The sequence below is a fragment of the Pezoporus flaviventris genome, unplaced genomic scaffold (genome assembly GCF_033815535.1).
Source record: "Pezoporus flaviventris isolate CSIRO_AGI_PZ_B2104156 unplaced genomic scaffold, CSIRO_AGI_Pfla_v1 ptg000013l, whole genome shotgun sequence".
Taxonomy (NCBI): domain Eukaryota; kingdom Metazoa; phylum Chordata; class Aves; order Psittaciformes; family Psittacidae; genus Pezoporus; species Pezoporus flaviventris.
The window spans coordinates 42,751,634-42,774,822 of record NW_026892561.1 but is presented as its reverse complement, the minus strand read 5'-3'; the positions used below and the strand labels follow the sequence as shown (position 1 = coordinate 42,774,822).

Below are 23,189 nucleotides of genomic sequence, written 5' to 3'. Positions count from 1 at the left end.
TCCAGATGGTAACAAGCAAAAGTAATGTGCTTTAACGTAAGCTCAGGAGTTACGAAGTTTAAATGCTCTTTGGGAATGTGTTCCTGTGAAATCTGAAGAGAATTAACCCCTTTGGGGCAAACACCAGGATTATTACTCCAAGTTCTGAACTTGTATCTGCTCTTGATAAACACTAAATTATAAAGAGCGCAGTAACTAGAAATAGTCCGTTTCAGGTTTGTACAGCAACTACTTTATTATTTTCAAATGCAAATGTTTGCATTGTTTGCTATTTTACAATTTTACAAACTAGGTATAAAAGACCATAAATAAATGACATAAGTTATGTGTACCTAAAAGTCATGGAGGGGGGAGGGGAAATTACAAATTAAAACAAAATAGAAAAATCTATATATCTAACCCAGAGATCGTTCAAATGCACGAACAAAGAAATGCTGTTAGATTTTTTTCAGTATGAACTAAATTATAATATGCCTCATACATTCTAATTATAACCACAGTCCTTGCATATTCCAACATACTTGCAGTGATACAAAAAAATAAATGCACTCTCTTTTTATTTGTCTGATTAGTATTTCAGATTTTTTTTTCTGGTTATGAAAATGTCACATAAAAGAAAAATACTGCTTTTTAAGTCCCGTTTACTGGTGACTTACCAGCCTCTTGTATTTTATACATATATATTTTTAATACATAAGATCCATCACAAAATTAGTACAGCAAGAAACCTGGACAAACATCAACCAGTGGTGTGCAAGCAGGACAATTTCTGAACAAACAGAGGCTTCTCGTGCGAGACAGTCCTGGTGCTGACCTCTCCTCTCCCCCAGAGGAAGCAGTGCCATGGCACTCACTTTCCTTTTCTCCCCAGCTCCCTCTGGAGCAGTCTGTTGTGGGCCATGCTGAGTGGCACAGCTGGCACTTCCTGGCACCCGGACCGAGCCCGGGCTCTGCCCGACAGCGCAGCCGCCTCACTTCCCTTTCGTGACCCTGCAGGCACAACTACGGTTAACAGTGAGCTTGGAGGGCCCATGAGGAGGGAAAACAGGAGAAAGTTGGAGCGACTTTGGGACATCACTTTACGGCTCTGGTCAAGGCTGCACTCGCTTTTAATATAGCGGATCCAGCCTCCCCCATGTCTGCTGGAGTGAAGCCCTGCCCCATGGCAGTTGGCTGTGCTGCACCGGGTACCATGGCAGATGCTAGCTCCCCATGGCCAGGAAGCAAGTGGGGAGCATCACCTGCCCTGCTCCAAATCCCTAGTGGCTGTAATGTTCCCTGGCCTCTGGGGCACAGCTCTTCTCAAACTGACAGTGAATTCTCCAAACACAGAAAGCTTTCCTAGGTAGTACCAGTAAACTGCAGCACTGCTCCTCAGGCCATGAAAGAAAGAGTGCCTTCTACTTCACTTCACCATCTCTTCATCACCCGCCGCAAGAGGAACAGGACACATTTCACAACTCTCTTGCTAACTACTGTAACCTTAAAAGTCTTGTTGCATTATTGTTCTTTAACTTCGCTGAGAGCAAATGAATCGTTTTGATTATTACGTGAGAAGTTTTCACAGCTTGCACACAGAGCAAGGTGCTTCTGTGAACTGAAGAATTGCATATATTTGTTTGCATTCAACAAGTCTTTAAAATCCTATTTTTGCAGATAAAAAAGGCTACTTAAGAGTTCGGTTCAGGGTTACCAGTGGATGGATATGCAGGTGTTGCCTCCATCACCTTGCCATTGAGAAACTGGTCATTTTTGATCATGAATCTGATCTGGGCATTAAATACAAATAACACTTAAGAATATCTTTAGCACCCTTATGGAGCCCATAATCTGTAACTCCAAAACTAACTTGAAATTGCCCGTTTCAGGCTGTAGAACTACTCATTAAGGTGAGTGTGGCAGCTAAAAAATACGCTTGTAGATAGAGAAATTTAAACATCTTTTTACTGTGTGTGTTCTCACTACCATGGCAGACACGAGCTATGGGCCTGCTCTCTTATGACAGGGGACTCCTGCGCCTCCAGAGATGCTGTCGGCACATTCACAGGCAGTTCTACACAGGAGGTGACTCGCACACAAACACAAGCACACAAGCACACAAACGCACCTTTCAGAGGAGATACTAATCCATTATCCATTCAAGGAAAAAAAATATATTTATATCACTGCAATGGCACATTTTGTGTAAAATGTCACTTCAGTAATGGATATGGGCAGCTCACAGGAACTGGGTTCTTTGCTGCTGCACCTAGTCTGGTGTCCACGGTAAGATGTGTAGTGCTCCGTCATCTGCATCCATCCGTGATGCAGCAGTGACAGCCAGGTGGATGAGGAGAGAAAATAACAAAATATATAAATAAAACCAAAGGTAGGAAGAGAAAGCAAAAGGGGAGGAAAAAACAAAAAAACAAACATCCAGAAGTCTGCAGGGCTTTGACACAGTACATTCCTCAAGTGACAACTGGGTGCTGAGTCTTAATGAGTTAGTTAGCTCCCAATGAAGAAAAAACCCTGGAGTGGGTGGCACATGAAAAAAAAAACGAGAAAGTAAAAGTCAAGCTCTCTTCAGCGACTGGTGACTGTTCAGCATGTGCTCTCCAGAATCAGTGCTACGGAAGACGCAAAACTGTAGATCCAGAAGGCTAGTCTATGTTCCTCCGTGGTCAATATGACCAATAGGATGGGCTATAAGGACGTGAAAGCAAAATCTAATTGCCCTGCACAAAAAGAAAACACAAATATATTAAACAACATGCAACAAGATAGATGGACAGACCTGCCTGAATGCCTCCTCTTAGATTTCCCAGATTGAAGAACTGCTGTTCCTTGGCTACTGCAATTGCTGATTCACATCAAAGTTAAAGAGCTGAACTCATCTCTGCCCTGGTGAAGAGGTGACCTGGCAGCAGATTCATGGAATAAAACCTCTTCCTATAAAGGGGACAAGGATTTCCTAAAGGACAGAGGACAAAGTATCAAGAAATGCAATTCTCACAGGAAGGGGTGGCGGAAAGGCAAATGCAGGTGGATGCAGAGCATTGCCACACTGGCTAGTTCACCCATCTTGGGCAAGCGAGACAAATATAGCCAGCAGTTCTCAGGTGGTGAGAACCTTTTGCCTTCCTTGTCCCTTTTCTTTCCCTCACACTGTTTCAAAGTCCTCCTTCCATGGTGCCACATATTTTGTTTTAATCTGCTCTCCTCCAGCTAAAATCACATTGAAGTGGATGCCCCCTCATTGGCTGTGTTTTATCACAGGGAACACAACCATCAATGGCAGTTGTGAAAACCCAGCATCTCAGCTGCTTTCACAGTTTTCATTCTATAGGGACACAGTTTTCCATTTTGTGTGGAAAATATTGGAGTGTTTTGAATTCCAGTTACTGAACTCCAAGAAAGCAATTTTACAATCTGGCCAGAAAATTGGGTGTATTTTGTTTTTACATAAAACCAAAATCTCAACAGAATGCAACAGATTTACAGCAAGAGGAAACTGAAACTATCTCTGCACTTAAGAAGCAACAGAATTTCTGTTGCTGGAAGTAAAAGTGTCAGGTCTTTAAAACAAGTAACCAGTTCTCACCTTGCCTGGCAAAATGACATTAAAACATGCTGGTTTAAGTAGTTTTTTAAGGTTGCTTTTTTTTTTTTCTTTGAAATTGAAAAGCTTTCACAAGTAATACTGCAGAACCGTTTTTACTAAGCTGTCATGGCTTGACAGGATGCAAATTTAGCATCCCATATTCTGAACAAGTTGTTCTCTGAGAAATTTCGGGGTGAGGGAGAGTTAGTGTTTGAAATCAGCAAGTTATTGTTCAAACTGACAAAAAGCGATGTGAGTGACGATATAGTAAGTGTGACTTGTCCAAGTGAGTGAGCTGTTTTGGATCTAGAATAAATGCAATCATTGAAAAACCTTGACATACAAAGTTACTAAATCATTTCTGAATTCGCTGTCAGGTGCAGAGTGGGACAAAACTATTACAGACCAAAGAACCAGCCTTAGAGCCATCAAAACAAATCTCACCTTTCTGACATTGCGCCTGGCACAGCTAAAATAGTGTTTATTCTAGAGGATGTGTCATTAAAATCCTCCTCCTACCCAGTACAAGTGGGCCTGATTCTGTCTCTTTTCTAAGGTCATCTCAGCACTTGAAAGGACTTTAAAAGGAATCTAATCTATATACTCTGTTCAAAAAGAGTTATAAAATCTTTAATATAAATAAAATTCAAGCTTAAATGTGTTCAGACCTTTACCAGATAAAGCTTTATTCTGAGTGACCTAATGAGGACAACCACATTCCTATAGCGGTCACCTCCACCTAACAACCTAGGAGATGCTTTCACTCATGCAACTTTCCATCTGCTTCTTGTAGGAGTTGGAGGGCAGCTTTTCAAGCAGGTCATGCTCCATCCTGTTTGCCATACTTAAGGAGAGGCCCTTAGACCTTAGCATTGCAGCCTAACCTGGCACTCACACCCACAATTGCCTTGATAATCCAACGTATGGGGATGATTTCAAAAGTGAATTTGATTCCCACAGCTGTGAGACTGCATCACCGTGTGTGAAGCATAACTCTGCTGCTTAACATAGCACTATCACCATACCCAACACCCAAACTATGCAAAACCAGGAAGGCTGCACGCATAACCCTGTTTCTTTCTGCTCTCCCTCCCATAAAACCACTGACACAGCAACTGAGACTGATTTTTCTAAAACATAAATACTGGCTCTACTGTTTTTCACGAGAGGGCAGGAAAGTCCTTGGATCTTTGGCGCATTTATAAATATCTCTACTTTACAAGGTTATTCTTACTTTCTATACAATCTATATGCATGGGATTTTCCACCCAAAAAATATGAGCATCCCTGCTGCTTTTAGCGCAAAGTGGGGTCAAGCTCTTAGCACTGAACTGAGTGAGCCCCAAGATGCACTCCTACACCTTGTCTGCACATCCTAACACGCAACAGCTTGAAAGCAAGACCAGGTTTTGAAACAGTGCAATTTTCACTGTCATCAAATAGAGCAAACAATGGGAAACACTAAGCAATTAGTCTGGGAAACCAGCACAGGTTCATACAAACTAGTTGGGTACCCTAAATAATACATACCAAAGCACTTTTTCTTTTTTTTTTTTTTTCTAACCCAACAGTGATGAAATCCTAGCACAGTTTAAGAAATAAAGCACCACGAACATGTTGTACACTGTACTTCCACTGACCTTCTTCAAGTGGCAAAGAGAACTGCTTCTTGAAAGAGAAAAAAAAGTCTGAAAGCTCCACAGCCACGATTGTCACAGCTGACTACTGGCAAGATGTTCACAAAAAGTCTCTAAGTGGCAGGCTTCAGCACAGCACAACAGCCAATAAACTCCCCAAAAGTCCAGTTTTGCCCAGTAATCCACGAGATGGGTCATATCATGTCTCAAGCCCATAAATGAGTAGATCACTAATCGGCAGGCACTGATTAGCCCAATGATACTCTCACTGAGGTTTCTGCAAGGTATTTGTGACGCATCAAGTCTGCAAAAAATATCCAAGGGCAGAGTCTTCATTCCAGTGAAAGATGCACAACGGTGGTTTCACCCACAAATAAAACACTATGGTTGTAATCCTACGGGTCATAGGGAGAAAGAAAATAATTTCAGTTTTGTTTTTTAAGCACAGTATCTGGCAGCAAACATAGCATCAAAACTTGAATGTGACTTTATATTTATATAGATACATGTATTTTACATATCGTTGATCAACAGAGAAGTATGTTCCAAGAAACAATTTGTTCCAGGTCTGGTTTAAAATGACGGCTTGTCATTTCTGGAGGCTCCCCTCCCAACACACACGGTCGGTTTCCACAATCTGTACATCAAGCAATACTGCAGATCTTTATTTCGAAGGGCGAGGAGACGAAGTAAAAAAAGTGCAGTTCTTCAATTAAAGTGCATGGATGAGGTAAACTAATTTCAAGAGTTTTGAGTTTATTCAGTACTGGCTCAGACGGGGACCATCCTGCCGTGCATCTGTTGCATTTGGGTGCGCATTGCTTGAACACTGCTCAATATCTTGTTCTGGTGCGTGATGGCAGTGATCCCAATCCTCGCCAGGTCACTGTGGAAAGCAAGAGAAGTAGGGGGCTGAGAACTGTGGATAAGATGCTGGTGCAGAGAAGAATATTAAGAATCAACCACAAGCAACACAGCAAAAGCAAGGCAGATGTACAGAAATGTTTAATTAAATAAGTGAGGGCATTATGGAGGCATTTTAAAGTTATTCTCCATCCAAATGAAAGGCATTCCATTCCTTTAATGAGTGTAATGATATGCAGCACAAAGGAAAAGAGGTTGATTAAATCCAGATTTACCAGTTTTTTTATTATATCATTGAGTACTTACTCCTGGTTCATATGCACCACAGCCTCTAGGGTGGTATAGCCAGCAGCTGTGAAGTTATCCTTGTATCGCTCCATTTTAATGGCTTGGAGCCAGTCACTGACAGAAACAACCGCTGAGAACTCAGGGGAGCTGGGATCCAGCAGGGCTGTGCTAGGTCTGGATGCCAAACAGTGAAAGGACAGAGAAATGGTGTCAACTGGATCATGAATCACAAAAAAAGAGCTTGGTTTCTGAAACAATTATCCTCAATGATTAGAGAAAGTAAGGACAAGACATTGTGCTCAGTGAAACTGGTGGTTCTCTGCACAGCAATGTACATCAATGCAAGAAACTTCACAAAATATAAAGTAATGGGCCAAATTTTGCTAAGAATGAATTTGACCTTAGGTTTCTATTTTTGCTTTCAGATCTAATTTGAACCACAATGCCACTTACGATTTCCACCTCAGATACAACAAAGTCCATAGAAAATGCTTTTACTTCAAAAAAAAAAAAGAAGATGGCAATGCTGGAAGGCGTTCAGCCTACTGAGTCTGTATCTCACAGGCACCAATGCAAGACCTTGCCAATCCTGCATGTGTCAGACCTCAGCTCGGCAACTATAGAAACACTACTGAAGTATGTGCAAAGGAACTGGGAGCTCACAACCTGCCAGACTGGTTTGGAGGGCAAAACTCAGGGCAGGTTCAGATAAATCCTGTTTCCAGTCAGGTTTGCAGGCAAGCTCAGGGCATTCAATCAAACTCAGGACAGCAGGGAGTTAATCTCCTCTTTAATCAATCCATTCCTGACCAGTGCGTGTGCCAGAAGTGGCGGGAATCATGCAAGCTTTGATCTTTGTTTGCACTGTGCCATGTGCTTCTTATTTTCCCTTCCACAGATTTGTGAATAATTATTTTTACCAAACTTGCTTCTTAGCATCTCATTATTCCACATCTATTGTAAATCACAGTTTCGTTAAACCATTATAAATTACTATATATCTAACCAAAACAAATATAATTTAGCAATTTATTTGAAAATGCACATTATCAAAGATTAGATGTGCAATAGCATAGTTATGTCTTGCCTAAGGCACCCAGTACATGCTGGTACTACTTGGTACAAGTTTTTTAAAGTCCTATCTAACATAAGACCAGTGATGGCAACCTAATTATATGCAATTATGCTCCACACATAAAATTGTATATTAATAATGGTATATGTGTATTTGAAATTCATATTCCAATGAGAAGAAAAATAAAGATCTATAAATAGCCGTGAACAAGAAATGATCTTGAACAGGTTATTATTTTTTGTAAAATCTATGTATTTTCAAAAAGCACCTGTAAACTGGAAAGAAAGCAAAATGGAGGAGATCATGCTGTGATTCTCAAATGAAATTATCACAGCAGATCATAATGTGATTCTCACCATGTAAATTATTTAAGTCTCAAGGGTGGATACATTTTTTGCCAGGCTACCAATGCAGTTAGGGCAATCTGGAGATAATGTGGTGATGGGTCTCATAGGGTTAATAGTCCCTCTTCTGATATTCTACACTGTAAGGAAAATTCACAAAGCGACCTACAGGTTTAAAAACAAAAATAGCTTTTTCCAGGAAGTTGTTCTGTTGGAGGCTAAAGAAGAACTTGGGTTCTTCTTCACTGATTCAAGAAACTTAACCCTGTATTACCCTGTGGATATTTTTATATCTTCCCTTCTACTGAAAAATATTTTCCCATTATCTTCGTCTTGTTTTTTTTCTTTCAAGCTTTTTTCCATATTTGCTGCAAGTAAATCTACCTGACAAAGCACAGGCATTTGAAAAAAATAAAACAAACCTGGTGTAAATTATCCAAGCTCCTATTACTTCAGCAGTGTTTCACCAGCTTAAACAAACTGCTGATCTGTTTCAACAAAGATGTTTTGGTTTTACCCTACAACTCTGGGAGTTTCCTTCCTACTGCACTTCTTTCGCACGTAGCAGGTATACTGTGCTTAGCAAACAAAACAAAACACCAATGTAATGCAGGATCGGTGGAGACATGAAACTGGCTTTCCACAAAATTAAATTCAAATTCACATAAAAATTAATCCACACCTTCCCAATGCCCGCAAGGCGTTGGCTGTAATGCCGTAATGCTCATTTGCAAATCCTACACAAATCTAGGGTTTATAAAACTTGATGATGTACTTTTCCTGCAGAAAACCACATCATTCCTGTCAGCTACACTGCATTAAGGCTACCCTTCCAAGCCCCTTCACTAGGGGGGAAGAGGGAAAAGATGCAGCAAACTTCATCTTCAAACTGAGCTTGCCCACATCAGAACTTTTGTTTAAGACTGTTCTCGGAACCTGGTGCGATACAGGAAGAGCTCTGCTCATTCCACTTTCCTTCTCACAGAGGTAGGAGGGTCAGGGATACCCAGTGGGGTTCAGCAGGGTGCCAGCAAGACCCCTTTGCCCTCTTGCACGGTGCTATGTCTACTGTGCAGTCAGGCTCTGCAGAGCCACAGAGCACACATTAAGCCCAGCACAGAGGTTTAGGTGACATGCAGCTTTGCCTGTCATTTCCACTATGCTCCCTCATACATCTCCATTACAAAAGCACAGCTGACCTGGAGCTCTCGCTGCCTGTCCTCTTCAGGCTGTTGGGGTTGCGGATGAGTTTGTCCAGCATGTTGACAATCTGTCCAAATTTAGGCCTGTCACTGCGTTCCTTCTGCCAGCAGTCTAACATCAGCTGATGGAGAGCAATGGGGCAGTCCATTGGGGGGGGCAACCGATATCCTTCTTCAATGGCTTTAATAACCTATAAATGGCACAATTAGGAAGACATTAGAGAACATCAGACACTACTCAAATCTACCAGCTGAGTATCATTTATCCTAGGGCAATGCAAAGTATGGAAACAAATCCACAATTAAGTGGAACAACATGGAAAATGGCACTCAGGCTCAGGCAGTTGGTGGTCTCAGAACTGTTGTTTCTCCTCAGCAATTCAAAACTAAAAGGGTACAGCATCCAAAACAGACATGCAGCAGGGCAATGTTTTACAAGAAAGCACATGGGATACAAGGGTGACAAAATAGCCCAGGTTAGAATTAAGCAACTATCTTTATTGGACAGAGGGTTGGAAAAGCAAGAGTTCTGGGTGCCATATGTTGAAGATGAAGTTTTCCCCATCACTTTTAGGACACAGTAGATCAACCCCTTGTCCCTCTCCTCTCTGTCAGCAATACAGGCCTTGAACCTGTTTTCTCAGCACTTTATGCTGTGAGCCAAGAAATGCAGAGATGGGAACCCTTTTGTGCAGCTTTATCAAGAATGTTCAGAAGCCCAATGCAGCAACTGAAGTATGCAATTCACACTTAATAGAAACCAGAAAAACTCACAAGCTGAAGCAATTTCAAACCCTCCAAAAAGGGCTCCAGAGCTCAGTACTCTAATGGCTTCTTAGCCCTCTCAGGAGAATGGGATGTGACCAGGACTCAATTTTGGTATGACCCAGAAGCCTTCAGTTTTTAATTAATCGATATGACTTTGCTAGCAGGATTCACCATGACACTGAATTGCACTTAATTCCCTTGTTCTGCTCTTGTCCAATTAGTGGCTAAAATCCACTGGGAGGACAGGGTGAGGGATATGCTTGTACTAACAGCAACTATTCAGTAACTACAAACAAAGTGGCTCTCACTACTCCAGAAAGCATAAAGATCCTTTGATTTCTCTTGATTCAACACAGAATAACTTGAAAGTCACTTCTGCTTTGTTGTGAATAACACTACTCTCAATATCATTAAGAAGAAAAAAAAGTGGTATGTCTATGCCATGTATTAAAAAGAGGATGCAAAGCCAGTAATCCTGGCTTTCACTGTCCTGTTCAAGCCAGCAGCTTTTTAGCATGGTGTAGCACCACATGTTAGCAGTGTATACCAGCCTAATATGCTAGTTATGTGTTGGTTGCATTGAGCTCCACTGTGCAGTGTAGACATGCCTGATATAACTGAGACACATCTGGTATTTTATTTTCTTGCTAAATCTTGATGACTTCCTGTTAGCATAGGAAGGCAAGACTGGGTGCCAGAAGAGACATTTCACATCAGAAGGAAATTAAAATTATATCCCCCATTTAGAATAAATGCCATCCACATCTAGACACTCTTTGAAAATGTTCAGCTCCACATAAGAAAGCAGATGACTTGTATAATGACTTAACCACTCCCATGACCATATATTCAGATTCATATTTTCTTCTTCCTTTATATGTTTCTAGATCCCCTGGGAAAGAATTATGGATAATCTATGCCTCATTTTCACTGGGATTTATTTTTTTTTCATTTAATAAAAATTCTATTAGCAAAAGCTCTTATTAGCATTATTATTAAATACTCTTCTAGAATAGCAGCCATTGTACATGCTTCCCCTTGGAATACACTGAAGTAGTCCAGATGGTATGGTTAAACAGGACATGCATAATTTAAGAATGGTCATTTAGGAAAGCTGCTTTTTAATGTCCTCAGGGGGCAGCTATGCAATTGTCACAAGGATGCTCTGACTGATAATCAGAATTGGATTTCATATGTGTTGTTTTAGATATCCTACAAGAAATAAAATCATCTGGAAGAAATTACAAGTGCACTGGGGCTTGAAGAATTAACTACTAATACGAAGCCCCATTAAATTAAAGTGTTTTTTCTTAAAGATTTTCAATAAAGTTGAGATTTAATATCAACATTCAAATCTTCCCTCTCTTGGCAGTATTAAGATCTGACATATTTGTCTCCTTTTTCTTCATTCTTCTTTTTTACTTCAATTGTTTGTAATATTTTTCCTAATATATATTAAAAAAAAAAAGGAAAAAAAAAGGGAAAAAGAAAGGAGAAAAGAGAGATGCATAAGTTACAGACCCTAACTTAAGAATTCCCTAATGCCTGACCATAGACCAGGATTGAAATATTCAAGGAAGTCTCAGCTCCAGAGAAGTTCCCTGAGAAAACAGGAATCTACCACTAATTATATCCTTCTAAAAGCCTAGAGTAAATGTCTTATAACCATATAGCAGTTGAAACACATCAGCAGACATCTAAGGACAAAGATAAAGGCATGGGGGAAAGGGAGAGAAAAAGAAGAGGAAGCTCAGGAGGAGACTCACATCTTGATTGGACATATCCCAGTAAGGTCTTTCTCCATAGGACATCACTTCCCACATGACGATGCCATAGCTCCACACATCACTAGCTGATGTAAATTTACGGTAGGCAATTGCCTCTGGTGCAGTCCACCTGATGGGGATCTTGCCACCCTGTTACAAATAAAAGAAACCACGGGCTAGTGAGTCAGTGACACAGTAAAGCATGGGCCTGACACAGTTCTACGCTGCCATTAAGAACACAAAATCGTTTTCTGTATGCAATTCCAGAAATCTTCTTGAAAAGGCATCACTTTTTAATCTTCTTGCCATAAAACTGTCAGATCCAACCAGGAGGCAATGCTGCCCATCTGTTTTCTTTAGTCACAAGGAGGCGAACCAGTAAATTGTTAAATGTATTTTTATCAGCCCTCTAAGAGATCTCTGCTTAGGGCTATGATGAAGCATGAGAACAAGCCAGGGGTTTTACAAAGTATATATTAGAGATTTAGTTGACAAAACAAATAAGTACATGCTGGCTGTTAATTACTATTTCCTTGCTTGCCTGTCTGACCTGTTTGGCCTGTTTCAGAAAAATGGGATTACAAACGTTTTACTTTTCAAAAAGGTAAAATAAAGAGAGGATAAACTGGGAAGATTTATGAATACTGTGGTGTTTCCCATGGGCAATATCCCAACTCCTACCAGAGACGTGAGACAGCAAGCAAGCCTCTGGGCTCTCCCAGTCCCCATGGGAGGAGCTCAACACCAGATCATGGCACAAGGCTGCTTTTAATACCTGTTGGAGAGAGCAGTCTCTCATTGCAATAGTTCTTTTTAAGCAAACAAAAACACTTGGGCATCTGATCTGGGCCACTGAGGTCCTGCACTGTTTTAAAAGGAACTCACTCCATCCTGTTTATCTGATTTTGCCTTAGCTGAGTGATCACAGGCCAGAGATTTCTCCTTTTGTTTATGCTAATATGCAAGGTGTTTTTAATTGAGCTTTTGGTTTCCTGCAGTTCCATCTGGGGACCGACTTAAACTGAACAAAGGTTTTAAGGTTCTTTCATTTGCTTTTATGCTTTTTTGATTAAGTTTATTTTGGTAGATATCTTCTCAGCAATCTTCTAGATAGTTTTTATCCATAACTGTGCATACTCAATGGCTTATTGTTCTAATATCTCTCTCAAGTGTTTAATATGGACTTGTTCCAAAGCCAAGTGAAACGAAAAAGGGTCCTTCTCATGTCTTCTTTGCCCTCTGAATCAGGACCTTGGTGAATCAGGCTGAAGCAGTATAGCCTCGTGTGGCTATAGGATACTCTAAACTACTAATGGGGGGCAGAACACACCACACCATCTCTTAAAAAAAAAGACACTTTAAAAATTGCATTCTATTGCATCGTTTCTACTTATGAAAAAGCTCTATTCCTCCTTTCAGACACAGATGCATGGACATTGTTTATATGCGGTTGTCATTCTAAAAATTTCAATAAGCTCTTTTTACTTAGCTGCTCAAGTACAGTGGAGTTCATCCAAATTTTCCTGATCCTTCATTACTGATACCAAATGAAGACAACGCACTGTAAAGTAAATGTCATTGATTCCCTGTAGTTTACTCTCAAGAGCAAACATAATACTATATCTCCACTCACTAAATTCAAAGGGAAGCTTTTCAGTCATTTCTGTCTTGCCCTTGTGTGTTCGTCTAAACTTTGATTTCCCTGAATACAGCTTTTCAGACTTCTGCTTTTTCCACTTGCCACCCTTATGAGTGAGAAATACCAAGGCTGGCCAGCATTTAATACTACAGGAGTCTATTCTTCCCTGTAACGAACTGTGAATCCATTAAAGGATGAGTGTTGGGATCAAACTGCAAAATCTGAGTGCTACAAACAAACCCTGCACTAGGGAGAACAGATGGAGAATGGCAGATATTTAAAACTGAAAAAATAAGCAATTAAAAAAGGAGACTTTATAAACTCTGACTTTTTTTTTCCCTTCATGTGCATGTTAATTACAGAGGTATTGGTAGAAAGGCTGGTAATAGTCAGGATACTGTTTTGTGGCCAGAGGTACTTATATTATTCCATTATTCTACATGCAGCATATTAAAATGGCTTTAGCAAAATTAGTTAACAGTGGAATGCTGAAATATAGATAAATGTGAAAGAAACAAAAAAATGGGAATGCAGGTTTCACACTTTCCCCAGTCCAAATTATTTAGGTCAAATTTATGACTAGCTTTGCCATGGGGAAAAGATGGACTTATGGGGTTTTATACACTTGCTGTATCAAACCTCAGTGGGACTAGCCATTTGGAAATCATTATACATGTCTGTAGATATCAGAAGGAATAGAAGCCTAAGCTCTAATTTCTGGCATCAGGTTCCTGTTGCACACTCCAGCACACTGAAGAAACCAGAGGAATACATAGGTCACATCCTCACAGAAGAAATACCAATGTAGCCACTGATCTTGTAGCAATACCACTACGTTAATTTATACAAGCTATGGAGTCTGGGCCAATGTTTATTTTTAGGTCATGATATAGGTTTCATTGTGACTGAGATTATTTTAAACAAACCATCGTCACCTCCTACACAGTCAGACAAAACCAATATGCAGGCAAGAAAACCCACTGGACATTTTCTTTCCCTCCTTACCCGTGTGGTATAAGCTGCTTCAGGGTCATCTTCCAGGACGCGGGACATGCCAAAGTCAGACACTTTGCAGACCAGGTTGCTGTTGACTAGTATGTTTCGAGCAGCTAGATCCCGATGCACATAGCTCATGTCAGACAGATACTTCATTCCTGAGCCAATGCCACGAAGCATCCCCACCAACTGGATGACTGTAAATCTGCCATCATTCTTCTGCATATGGGGAAAGGAAGAAAATCACAGAGCATTAAGCTAAAAGCTACATTATTGCCGTTGCTGAAATTGGCAAAGAGCCTATCTCTGGATTCCCATCTTCTCTCGAATAAAATACAAAGCTATTTCCTCAATCTCCTGACTACTGTCTATAATTCACCAGCAAAGTAAAAACTCAGGTTCTGTCACAGTTTCCAGTGATGCAGTATCCAGTTTGCAATGAATCTGGTTTTAATGAGTCTATGTCATTGCAATGTTTTCAAAAATGGAGCAAATCAGAACTGTTTCCATTAAACATGGATTATTTAAGACCCTGCTATTTTAAAAAAATATGTTTATTCTATATTCTTCCACTTTACATTTATTCTGGTTTTCAGTAGAGGGAGGCAACACCAGGAAACAGAAATTTCCCAAGTTCAAACATAATCTCCTTTAAATTGCTGAATTTTCAGTATCTTTCTGCAAAAAAATACCAACTCAGAATGAAGACCAGAAAATGTCTCCAGTACAAAATCCCCTTAGCTTATTATGAAGAAATCACCTACCCTGAGGAAGGCATCCAAGGAGCCATTCTCCATGTACTCAGTTATGATCATTACCGGTTTACCTAGAGTTCGCAGAAAGAAAAACACAATTCCTTGATGAACACTGATGTTAATGGGATAAAAATGGGTTGCACATGATTTTACTGCCAAGACACCTGGCTTACACAATCTAATTTAATTTGAAAAGCACCAAGCTTATGCCTCAGCTGTGGGGTGCAAGAGAAGAAATATTACAGGACAGAAACATTCAAAGGGCCCCATCTGGAAGGTTAACCCTTTGGTTGGCTCACTGACAAGGTCTTTAACTAAAGTGGCTCCTGTTCTCTAAGGAGTTTATGAATTGATAATTGAGAGCTAAGAAATAAAGATCTGTTCAAACTTGACAAATATCTTTAGCGTAATTAAATTGCTTGCAGACTAGAAAGCCGTTCTCTTTCAAAATGGAATTTGTGAATACTTTGGTCTCTGCCTCCTTCAAAAGATCAACGCTTTAGGCGAGTTAGAAGCTGTCAGCAGCTACAAGGTATTCCAAGACAACTGGGTTCAAGAATGAAAAATAAAGGCTGTTCCTCTCAACTTTCTATCCTGAATTTGTATTCAGTGTCTCTTGTTATTTATAAATGAGCCAAAGCCATTTGCCTCATGAAGTCAACCACAGGATAAATGATTCAATGAATTGTGTCACACAGGCATAGCGCTTCAGCAGCACTCAGCTTTCCATGCTGCGATACAGAAAGCCAAGCTGGGCGATCTGAAGAGAAACGTAATGTAATGTTACTGACATGGGGATGCTTTCTGGGCACTCTCCTGTGTAAAGCAACAGCAAATACGTAAACAATGCTTGATGTTGCCTTTAAGAGCTTTCCAAAGTCATATACCACTGAAACTGAAAACATTTAGGTATATATAAGTAACACTATTTATTCCATGGGGCTAAATCAAGCTGGATATTCAGCACCTAGATAGATATTTGCAGAAAAAGGTCCAATATCATCTCCATTCTAAAAGTCAGCACTGGGAGCTGTAGATAAGTGACTATCAGAGGTCAAATAACACAAGCCTGGTCCCAAGATGAGCACTGTCAAGCCCACCTGAAGCCAAGGGAGCACCTGATGATAAGTGCCGGGATGGGATGGCAACTCTTCTTCCCAGTTACACTTTAGCTACAGGAACTATAGAATTTCTTCCTAAATAAAAGACAGTGTCCCAGAGAAACTCTGCTTTTGCACTTCCTAGAGCAGCTCTGAATAACAGAACATTATGGAAAAAGAAGGGTTCAGTGGATGTGTCACCTAGACTGCAGATAGCTTAATTCTGTGTTAGCATCAGAGGTATCAGAACTACTCAACTTTTCTTTGCATTTTTCACCAGCAAGTACCTGCTTCAGAACAACCAGATGTGAAAATTACCATACTATGAAATTTTGCAGCATTGAAAGCTCTCCTAATCATTTCTAACTCAGTGTGTTTTTCACCAAGATGTTTTTCTCTTCATTTGTCAGGGATTTCTGGTTTTAAAGTAATCTGGTTTTGTTTTCTTTTTATTATTATTACAAAACAATATTCTATACTGACTGACTGTACTGAAAATTTTACATAATTTTACTTAGGCCAACATCCATGTGCAATACATCACTTATTTCACTCATCATTACTTATTTCACCTTTTCAGTCACAACTTAATTCTTTACAGGCCTTTTACTATTCCTGGTTCCCCTTCCCTCCCAACTGATATCAAAACTGTAACTATTTTGGTCCCATGCAAACTGGTATGCCTGTGAAATGCCAGTCTGGCAACTGAACCCCTTCTGATTTGCATGAGCGCAGCAGAGAAGTGATGGTATTGCCTAAATTACACTGCTCTGGATGAAGGGCTTAGTAACCTTGAATGAGTATATGCACCATTAAGGAAAGGGATGTGATAAAATATCGTTCTCCCTTTAATTCATATTTGGGGGCCTTCTTTGGCAGAAAGAAAAACTCCAACCAAATCTGCATATATCCTCATTTATCTTTTGCAATTGTGACCAGAACCCTTCCACTGAACAAATACAGCTAAATGAGTTTTAATTAACCTCCCTCAATCAAAAGATACTATGTCAAGAAAGGAAGAAAGGGAGACTCTTTCAGTGCATTAACATGTAATTTCATTACTCAGGCACTTTTTTATCAGGGGAGGGGGACAGACAGAGAAGTTACCATCAGTGAGTCAATTACTAAAGTACTTGACTAGCAGCCAATAATGTATTCATGAGTTTTTGCTGCTTCTCCCAGCTCCCATCTACACAACTATTTATCTCACACTTTAATTTTCAGTTTATTAAATACAGTCATTTATCACAGCATTCAGAAAACCTATGGAGAAATTGAGATAAATGTCTTCTTAAGTAGCCCTGTTTACCAAACACACCAGCTCTGAGGTAACTAAGATGACTTGCTGCAGAAGCATCACTTACTGCAAGCCAGGCAATGAAAAGTTCTCAGGTCAGGCTACCACCTCCTCGGTGAAAATTTCAAATCATTTGAATTCAGTGACAACTGCATTATGCAGATGCATATAGTCATTTATAACTGTTAGAGCTATAATAGCTCAGGGGGTTCTGGCCTAATGGGATTTCAACACAAAGATTCTCCTGTTGCCTTTCTTTTACAAGGGTGCTAGAAAAATTACAGTCTATAGGAAACATGGTGGTCTGACCACAACCACCCCCCCTTTATAACAAGAGCAACAGAAAGAAAGACTCAGACCTTAAAAATTCAAACAGACTATTATCTTTTCATTTCAGTTTGGAGGGAAGCCCTCAGTAAATGATGGTCAAATGAGCAAGGGTAAGTTTTCTAAAAACGCAAGTGACAGAGTAAGCATTCCGCTCCCAATGGCATTCAAGAGGGGCAGGATTTTTCAATGGTATTGATAGCTTTGACAACCCCGTATGGGAGATACTTTACACTAGTATTTTACTTTTTAACTTTGCATCCATATCTAATTTCAATTCCTCACACTATTAATACCCTCCATTCACGTTTATCATGCATACTATTAGCTGCAGAATGTAAGCTTCACAAATTCCACCCTTTAAACAGCAGCTCACAAGATGACTGCTTTCTTTGCTACCCTGAGCATGAGCCTTTACATTCAAATGGTCTTTTAAGATTTCCCATCAGTGCCAGCCTTTGCCAACATGGTACGCAGGGCAGTTGGAGTAGGGACAATAACTACACTATCGCAGTGACACCTTATCAAGTCAGACCCAAACACGTCTGTCTCCCAGGTGTATTTTCAGTTCTAGCCTACCAAGAGCATACAGCAAGCACTGTCATTCTCTTTCTAAGGCAGGGTTCCTGGCACAGTGCATGCTAACAGACTTAAAAAATCCCAACCAAACAAACAAAAGGATCGGCCAGGTAAATTCTGCAGAGTGGAATTATCACACCTGTAACTCAGAAAACAAATAAGCATGTTTCACACTAAAACACCCTACTTCATTTCAAAGGCTTGCTCCTTACATCTGTGCTTTGTACCTTAAACATATGACTATTTTTGTTTTGGTATTTTTCCCCAGACCATTTTAAATTCTTTGCTCACCATCTGCTTTCGCCTATCCTGTAACAATCAGCTCAGCCTAGTGAAGATGTGAAAGATGCCTGCTTGGCATAGGAAAAAGAAAAAAAAAAAAGGCAACCCCTGCAGTATTAATTCCCCCTACAAAATCACATACAAGTTTCCTACGGATAGAATATCAGTTGAAGCCATAAACCCATTTATAGCTGACAACAAGATTAATGACTTGTCCTGCACTGATTTCCTCCTATTAGCTATCAGTGGATCTGTTCCATCTGTCATTTCCCAGGAAAGAGGGTAAAAAGAAAAAAAGAACCAGCACACACCATCGCAGACTTAATTTCTCAGTGACTTTCAAATTGGCCTTGTCATGAAAATGACCTACTTACATTTAGTAACTACACCTTCCAAGTGGATGATATTGGGGTGGTCAAATTGTCCCATGATACTGGCTTCACTCAGGAAGTCTCTCCTCTGTTTATCAGTGTAACCAGCTTTTAGAGTCTTGATAGCAACACAGATCTCTCTTTTTCCTGGTACTTTGAGACGTCCACTGCATACTTCACCAAATTCTCCTTAAGAAAAAAGGCACAAGAATCCATGGTCATGAACATGAAACACGCATTTGTGTGTTGTCAAACTGTTATGTCAGTACATTTGGGGGAGCTGTCATACAAAAATCACAGGATCCCAAGTTTTCTAAAAGCAAATTTAAATGCGTATTTACAGGGAAAAAAAAAAAAAAGCAAAACTTCTGGCACTTACCCACACCAATAACTTTTTCAATCTTTATACAGGAGGCATCAATTTCTTTGGCAAATTCCCTCACAGCTTGGTTTGGATCCTCATATGTAAAAGGATCCACATATGTTCTAACACCTGCAAGGCAGAAATGTTTTATCTGAAGTCACTGATCTACATGCTGCTAAACACAGAACATATGAGACTGAAGCCTTAATGATATACAACAGCAAAGAGAGTGTACAATAAAAACGTACTGTAAGCCAGGAATGACTGATGAAGGAAGGACTTAATGCATTTTTTCCTCCAGTGTGATTTTTTTTAATGTAAACACTTAATATATCCTCACATCAATATTTAATATTTAATACTGATATAAGGGATCAGGCTTTTGCCGATAAATAAGGTTCACAAATCACTGCCATCCCTAACAGGACAGTAGCCTGTCTACGGACCTGTGAGACTAAAACACATCCCATTTCCTTTTTGGAAGCCAAGAAATTCTGAATTTTGGTCCTAGGTTTGATAGCTGGACGACTGAGATGGAAATAATAGTAGGATTCAGTCCTGGAAAAAAGGCAGCAATGTTCACATTCCCTTTCCTGCAAGATTGCCTCTAACCCATCCAAAACTGCTTTCTTTAGCAGAGTATTGTGGGGAAAAAATCTAGCTTAGGTATCACTAGCCAGGAAGAGATGTTTTTCAGTGGAAAGGAACAACAGAAAAAATTGATGAACCTTTTTCCTGTTTGCCCACTCAAAACCTTTTACCCAGATACTCCTATTTTTCCTGTTACTAAAGCACGTGTTTTTGAAGAAGGATGTTTGTAAGACAAGCAAACAGAAACATATTATCCTAAGAGGAATATCATCCCTTATTTCACAAGCATCAGAACATGAGACATATTTTACAAACCGAATCAAAAAACCCAAGCACCTCTGCCTTTTACCTTGGTTCAAATGTTTCTCCTCATCTGCCTCTTGCTTAGCCTTACTGTACTTACTGCGCCTGTCGGAACAAAACAGAACATGACAGTTCCAACTATCTCACTTTGAGGCAAGTTCAGTCTTCTTGACCTGCTGAGACTTGAGCTATTTGCACCTGCCACGACCTGTGCTCAGCAGCTCCCGTACAACAGCTCATGACACAACATACACTTACCAGAAGGGTAGGAGACTCCTCAAACTGCTCTAAGTGTTATTGGCATCAACAAAGCATTAAGGGAAACACAAATCTATTTTGCATCTCGGCATTTAAAGAAAGAAAAGAAAGCCTGTGTTTTGGCTACCTTTTCTTCAAACATATATTTGCAATTCTGCAAAAAAGGGCCAAATAGCTTTTTAGCCCTATCATATATGGATTTAAATGTTACAACAAAGGTGTTTTGGTAGATTGATTTTTCAAATGCAATTAGGTTTAAACCACGACAGTGGCAAATACCAATACCAGCATACTTACTTGACTGCATATTTAAAACTGAAAATAAGTCTATTAACACAGAAATCAGGATGGCAGCAAAAAAAGAAAAAACCCTGACCACCAAACAATGCAGATCCCAAGGATTTTATTTATTCTCTTAATCACTGTATAAGTGAATGGGGGACAAAATGCTTCTCATGGCAGGGCTGTTCTACTAGCCCTCTAGTATAGTATGTTAATTATACAGATCACTATTCCTATACCTACACACATGATATTGTATCCAGTTATGTATTTAATTAATTCAGCTTTAAACTTCAATGGATAAGTGGTATTAAGAAAAGTTAACACAGGAAGTTAGTCTGTTAGGGAAGATATTGAAGAGTCAGCTCAGCCAAATGTGTACCGGGATTTAAAGCTCCCCAGCATCTACTGGTATATAGACGTAGAGCTTTGATGTGGGCTTTTACCCATCATTCACTGAAAGTTCAGAACCAGACATAAGAACAGACGTTGCCCAAGAGAAGCACTTATTGTTGCTTACTCCTCAGTTTGCCTGCTCCTATGGAAGTCCAAGTCTCCCAGCATGTCAGACCCAGGCTAGCCAATTGTAAAAGTCTGGACTAGAGTGAACAAGAGGGAAGGCAGAAGGAGAAACCAAGCCTGGAGCACAGGAGGCAAGACTGGCACTGCCTGAAACGTACAACCTGCTGCCTGGAGTAGGGTAGCAGATGACCAGGCCTGCCAGGGACACTGGGGTGAGACTGGGTTAGAAGTCTGAAAATGGTGAATGGGTAGAGGAGGAAAATGGGAGTTGGTGAGAGAAAGACCTATCAGCAGATATGAGTTAAAAGGGGACAAAACCTCATGGATGACAGGAAGAAAACACATGACTGAGAGCCTCACTTGCAGCAAATCTTCCAGAGTCTCATCATTCCCCTCCCATCAGCAAAACTTTTGTGCCCATTAGCAGAAAGCATTTCACTTCCCACTCTGTGCCTGGCCTTCGGGGAATGGCAGATTCCCATTGCTGCCACCTGAAAGGCCATTTCCCAGCCTTGCTCTTCACAGTCTTTCAGTGCTGGGTGTTAAACACACTATGCCAATAATAAAACTATAAATTAACCATGAAAGAGAAGGGGGGGAAATATAAAATCCTGTTTGACACATGAAGGTTACCTGATCTCTGAACCAAGCCTCACAGCTCCCAACAACATCAGTGGCACTTGCATTCAGACATAAAGAGCAGGTACACATCCAACCATAAACGGTTGGGAGTTTCTTTTCTTGATGAAAGTCAATTAAACACAAATGGCTCCAAATCACAAGAAAAGCATTATTAAAAACCACACCAGATCCAAACATCAATTTAAACCATTTATTTGCCTGAGGACTTACAGCACTGGCATAACAGTGCTGAGGTAAATAAAAGGACTATGTTCTGCTCCCAGTTACTGAACTGAATAAGAGGGAAGAGGCAGCACATATCTCATCCAGTGCCATATGGGACCAAGGCAGCTAAGGGGATTGCAGAGATTGCTTCAAGTATTATACAACTTCTCTCAGAGAAAAGAAAAAAATAGAAAACAAACCAAAAATTATCTGCATTTTAAGCAGGATTCCTTCAAATTAATGTTATTAATGTTCAGGCACAGATGGGGAACATGAAACACAAACAGTCTTTGCACAAATGCATTTTAGGTATGGAAAAATGCTTTTTATCTTATTTTTGAATGTACAATCACCCTAACAACAGATAAAAAAAAACCTTCCTCCACTAAAACCCAAAGACATGCAAAAAGCAAAGGGAAACAAAGGGATTACTGTTCAAGCAATATAATTGTAGCTTATTAAGCTTAAATAATACCTTCCAAACTACCTACCTATTTCCACTTCTCCCTGTGTCACCTGTTGACCTCTCCTGCTTGGCTGGGGGCAGGAGGCTCCTGAGTGCCATTGTCCCGAGAGCAGCACAGGAGCCCCGCACCACAGGACACGCAGGGCTTGAGCTGCCTCTCGGGGCAGCTCACCTGAGCGGCAGAAGGGAGCCTTTGTCGCAGGCTTGAACCCCGTAATTACAGGGATTTTGGTGGTGGTGATTAAATAGATGGCATTCAGGAAAAGAACAGAGAAGCTTTCAGAAACCATGGGGTTCAGAGGCACAGGCAAATTTACAGGTGGGGGCTGGTGATGAAGAGGAGGCTGAAACAGAGGGTGTTAGCAGGCACTGAAGTGAAACAGTATGGACCTGGCGCCACAGCGCTGCTCTCCCTTTCTCCCCAAACAAAAGAGGGGTTGGAGTGCTGCGATGCTTAGGCACCAGATCCAACACCATCAGCAAAGGTGAGCAAATGTGTGCAGCTGTAGATGGAGCAGAAGACAAACCAGTCTATCAACTGGAAGAATTTCTAACAGAAACTTCCAGATGACCAAGGATTCTGTAGGGCCATCTTACTCTACCCCAAGCCCTTTTAGAAAGTGGGTCTTTCTGTTTTACACTTTCCCAAATACTTTAAAACTCTATTTGAGATACTGCAATTTC

General features: G+C 40.3%; 1 protein-coding gene across 3 annotated transcripts in view; it reads right to left on the bottom strand.

The window, feature by feature from the left end:
• Window positions 1-209: 209 nt before the first annotated feature.
• EPHA4 (EPH receptor A4) overlaps window positions 210-23,189 on the bottom strand; it is a 360,887-nt gene continuing 337,907 nt past the window's right edge. For all 3 annotated transcript variants that reach the window (XM_061453043.1, XM_061453045.1, XM_061453044.1), the window contains 10 exons: window positions 20,178-20,236; window positions 19,253-19,366; window positions 18,877-19,062; window positions 14,927-14,988; window positions 14,172-14,381; window positions 11,528-11,677; window positions 8,991-9,184; window positions 6,391-6,546; window positions 5,224-6,106; window positions 210-2,717 (listed from right to left, as the gene is read on the bottom strand). In XM_061453043.1, the coding sequence (XP_061309027.1) occupies window positions 5,992-6,106; window positions 6,391-6,546; window positions 8,991-9,184; window positions 11,528-11,677; window positions 14,172-14,381; window positions 14,927-14,988; window positions 18,877-19,062; window positions 19,253-19,366; window positions 20,178-20,236 (1,246 nt within the window). In that variant the 3' untranslated portion in view covers window positions 210-2,717; window positions 5,224-5,991. The remainder of the gene's footprint in view (window positions 2,718-5,223; window positions 6,107-6,390; window positions 6,547-8,990; window positions 9,185-11,527; window positions 11,678-14,171; window positions 14,382-14,926; window positions 14,989-18,876; window positions 19,063-19,252; window positions 19,367-20,177; window positions 20,237-23,189) is intronic.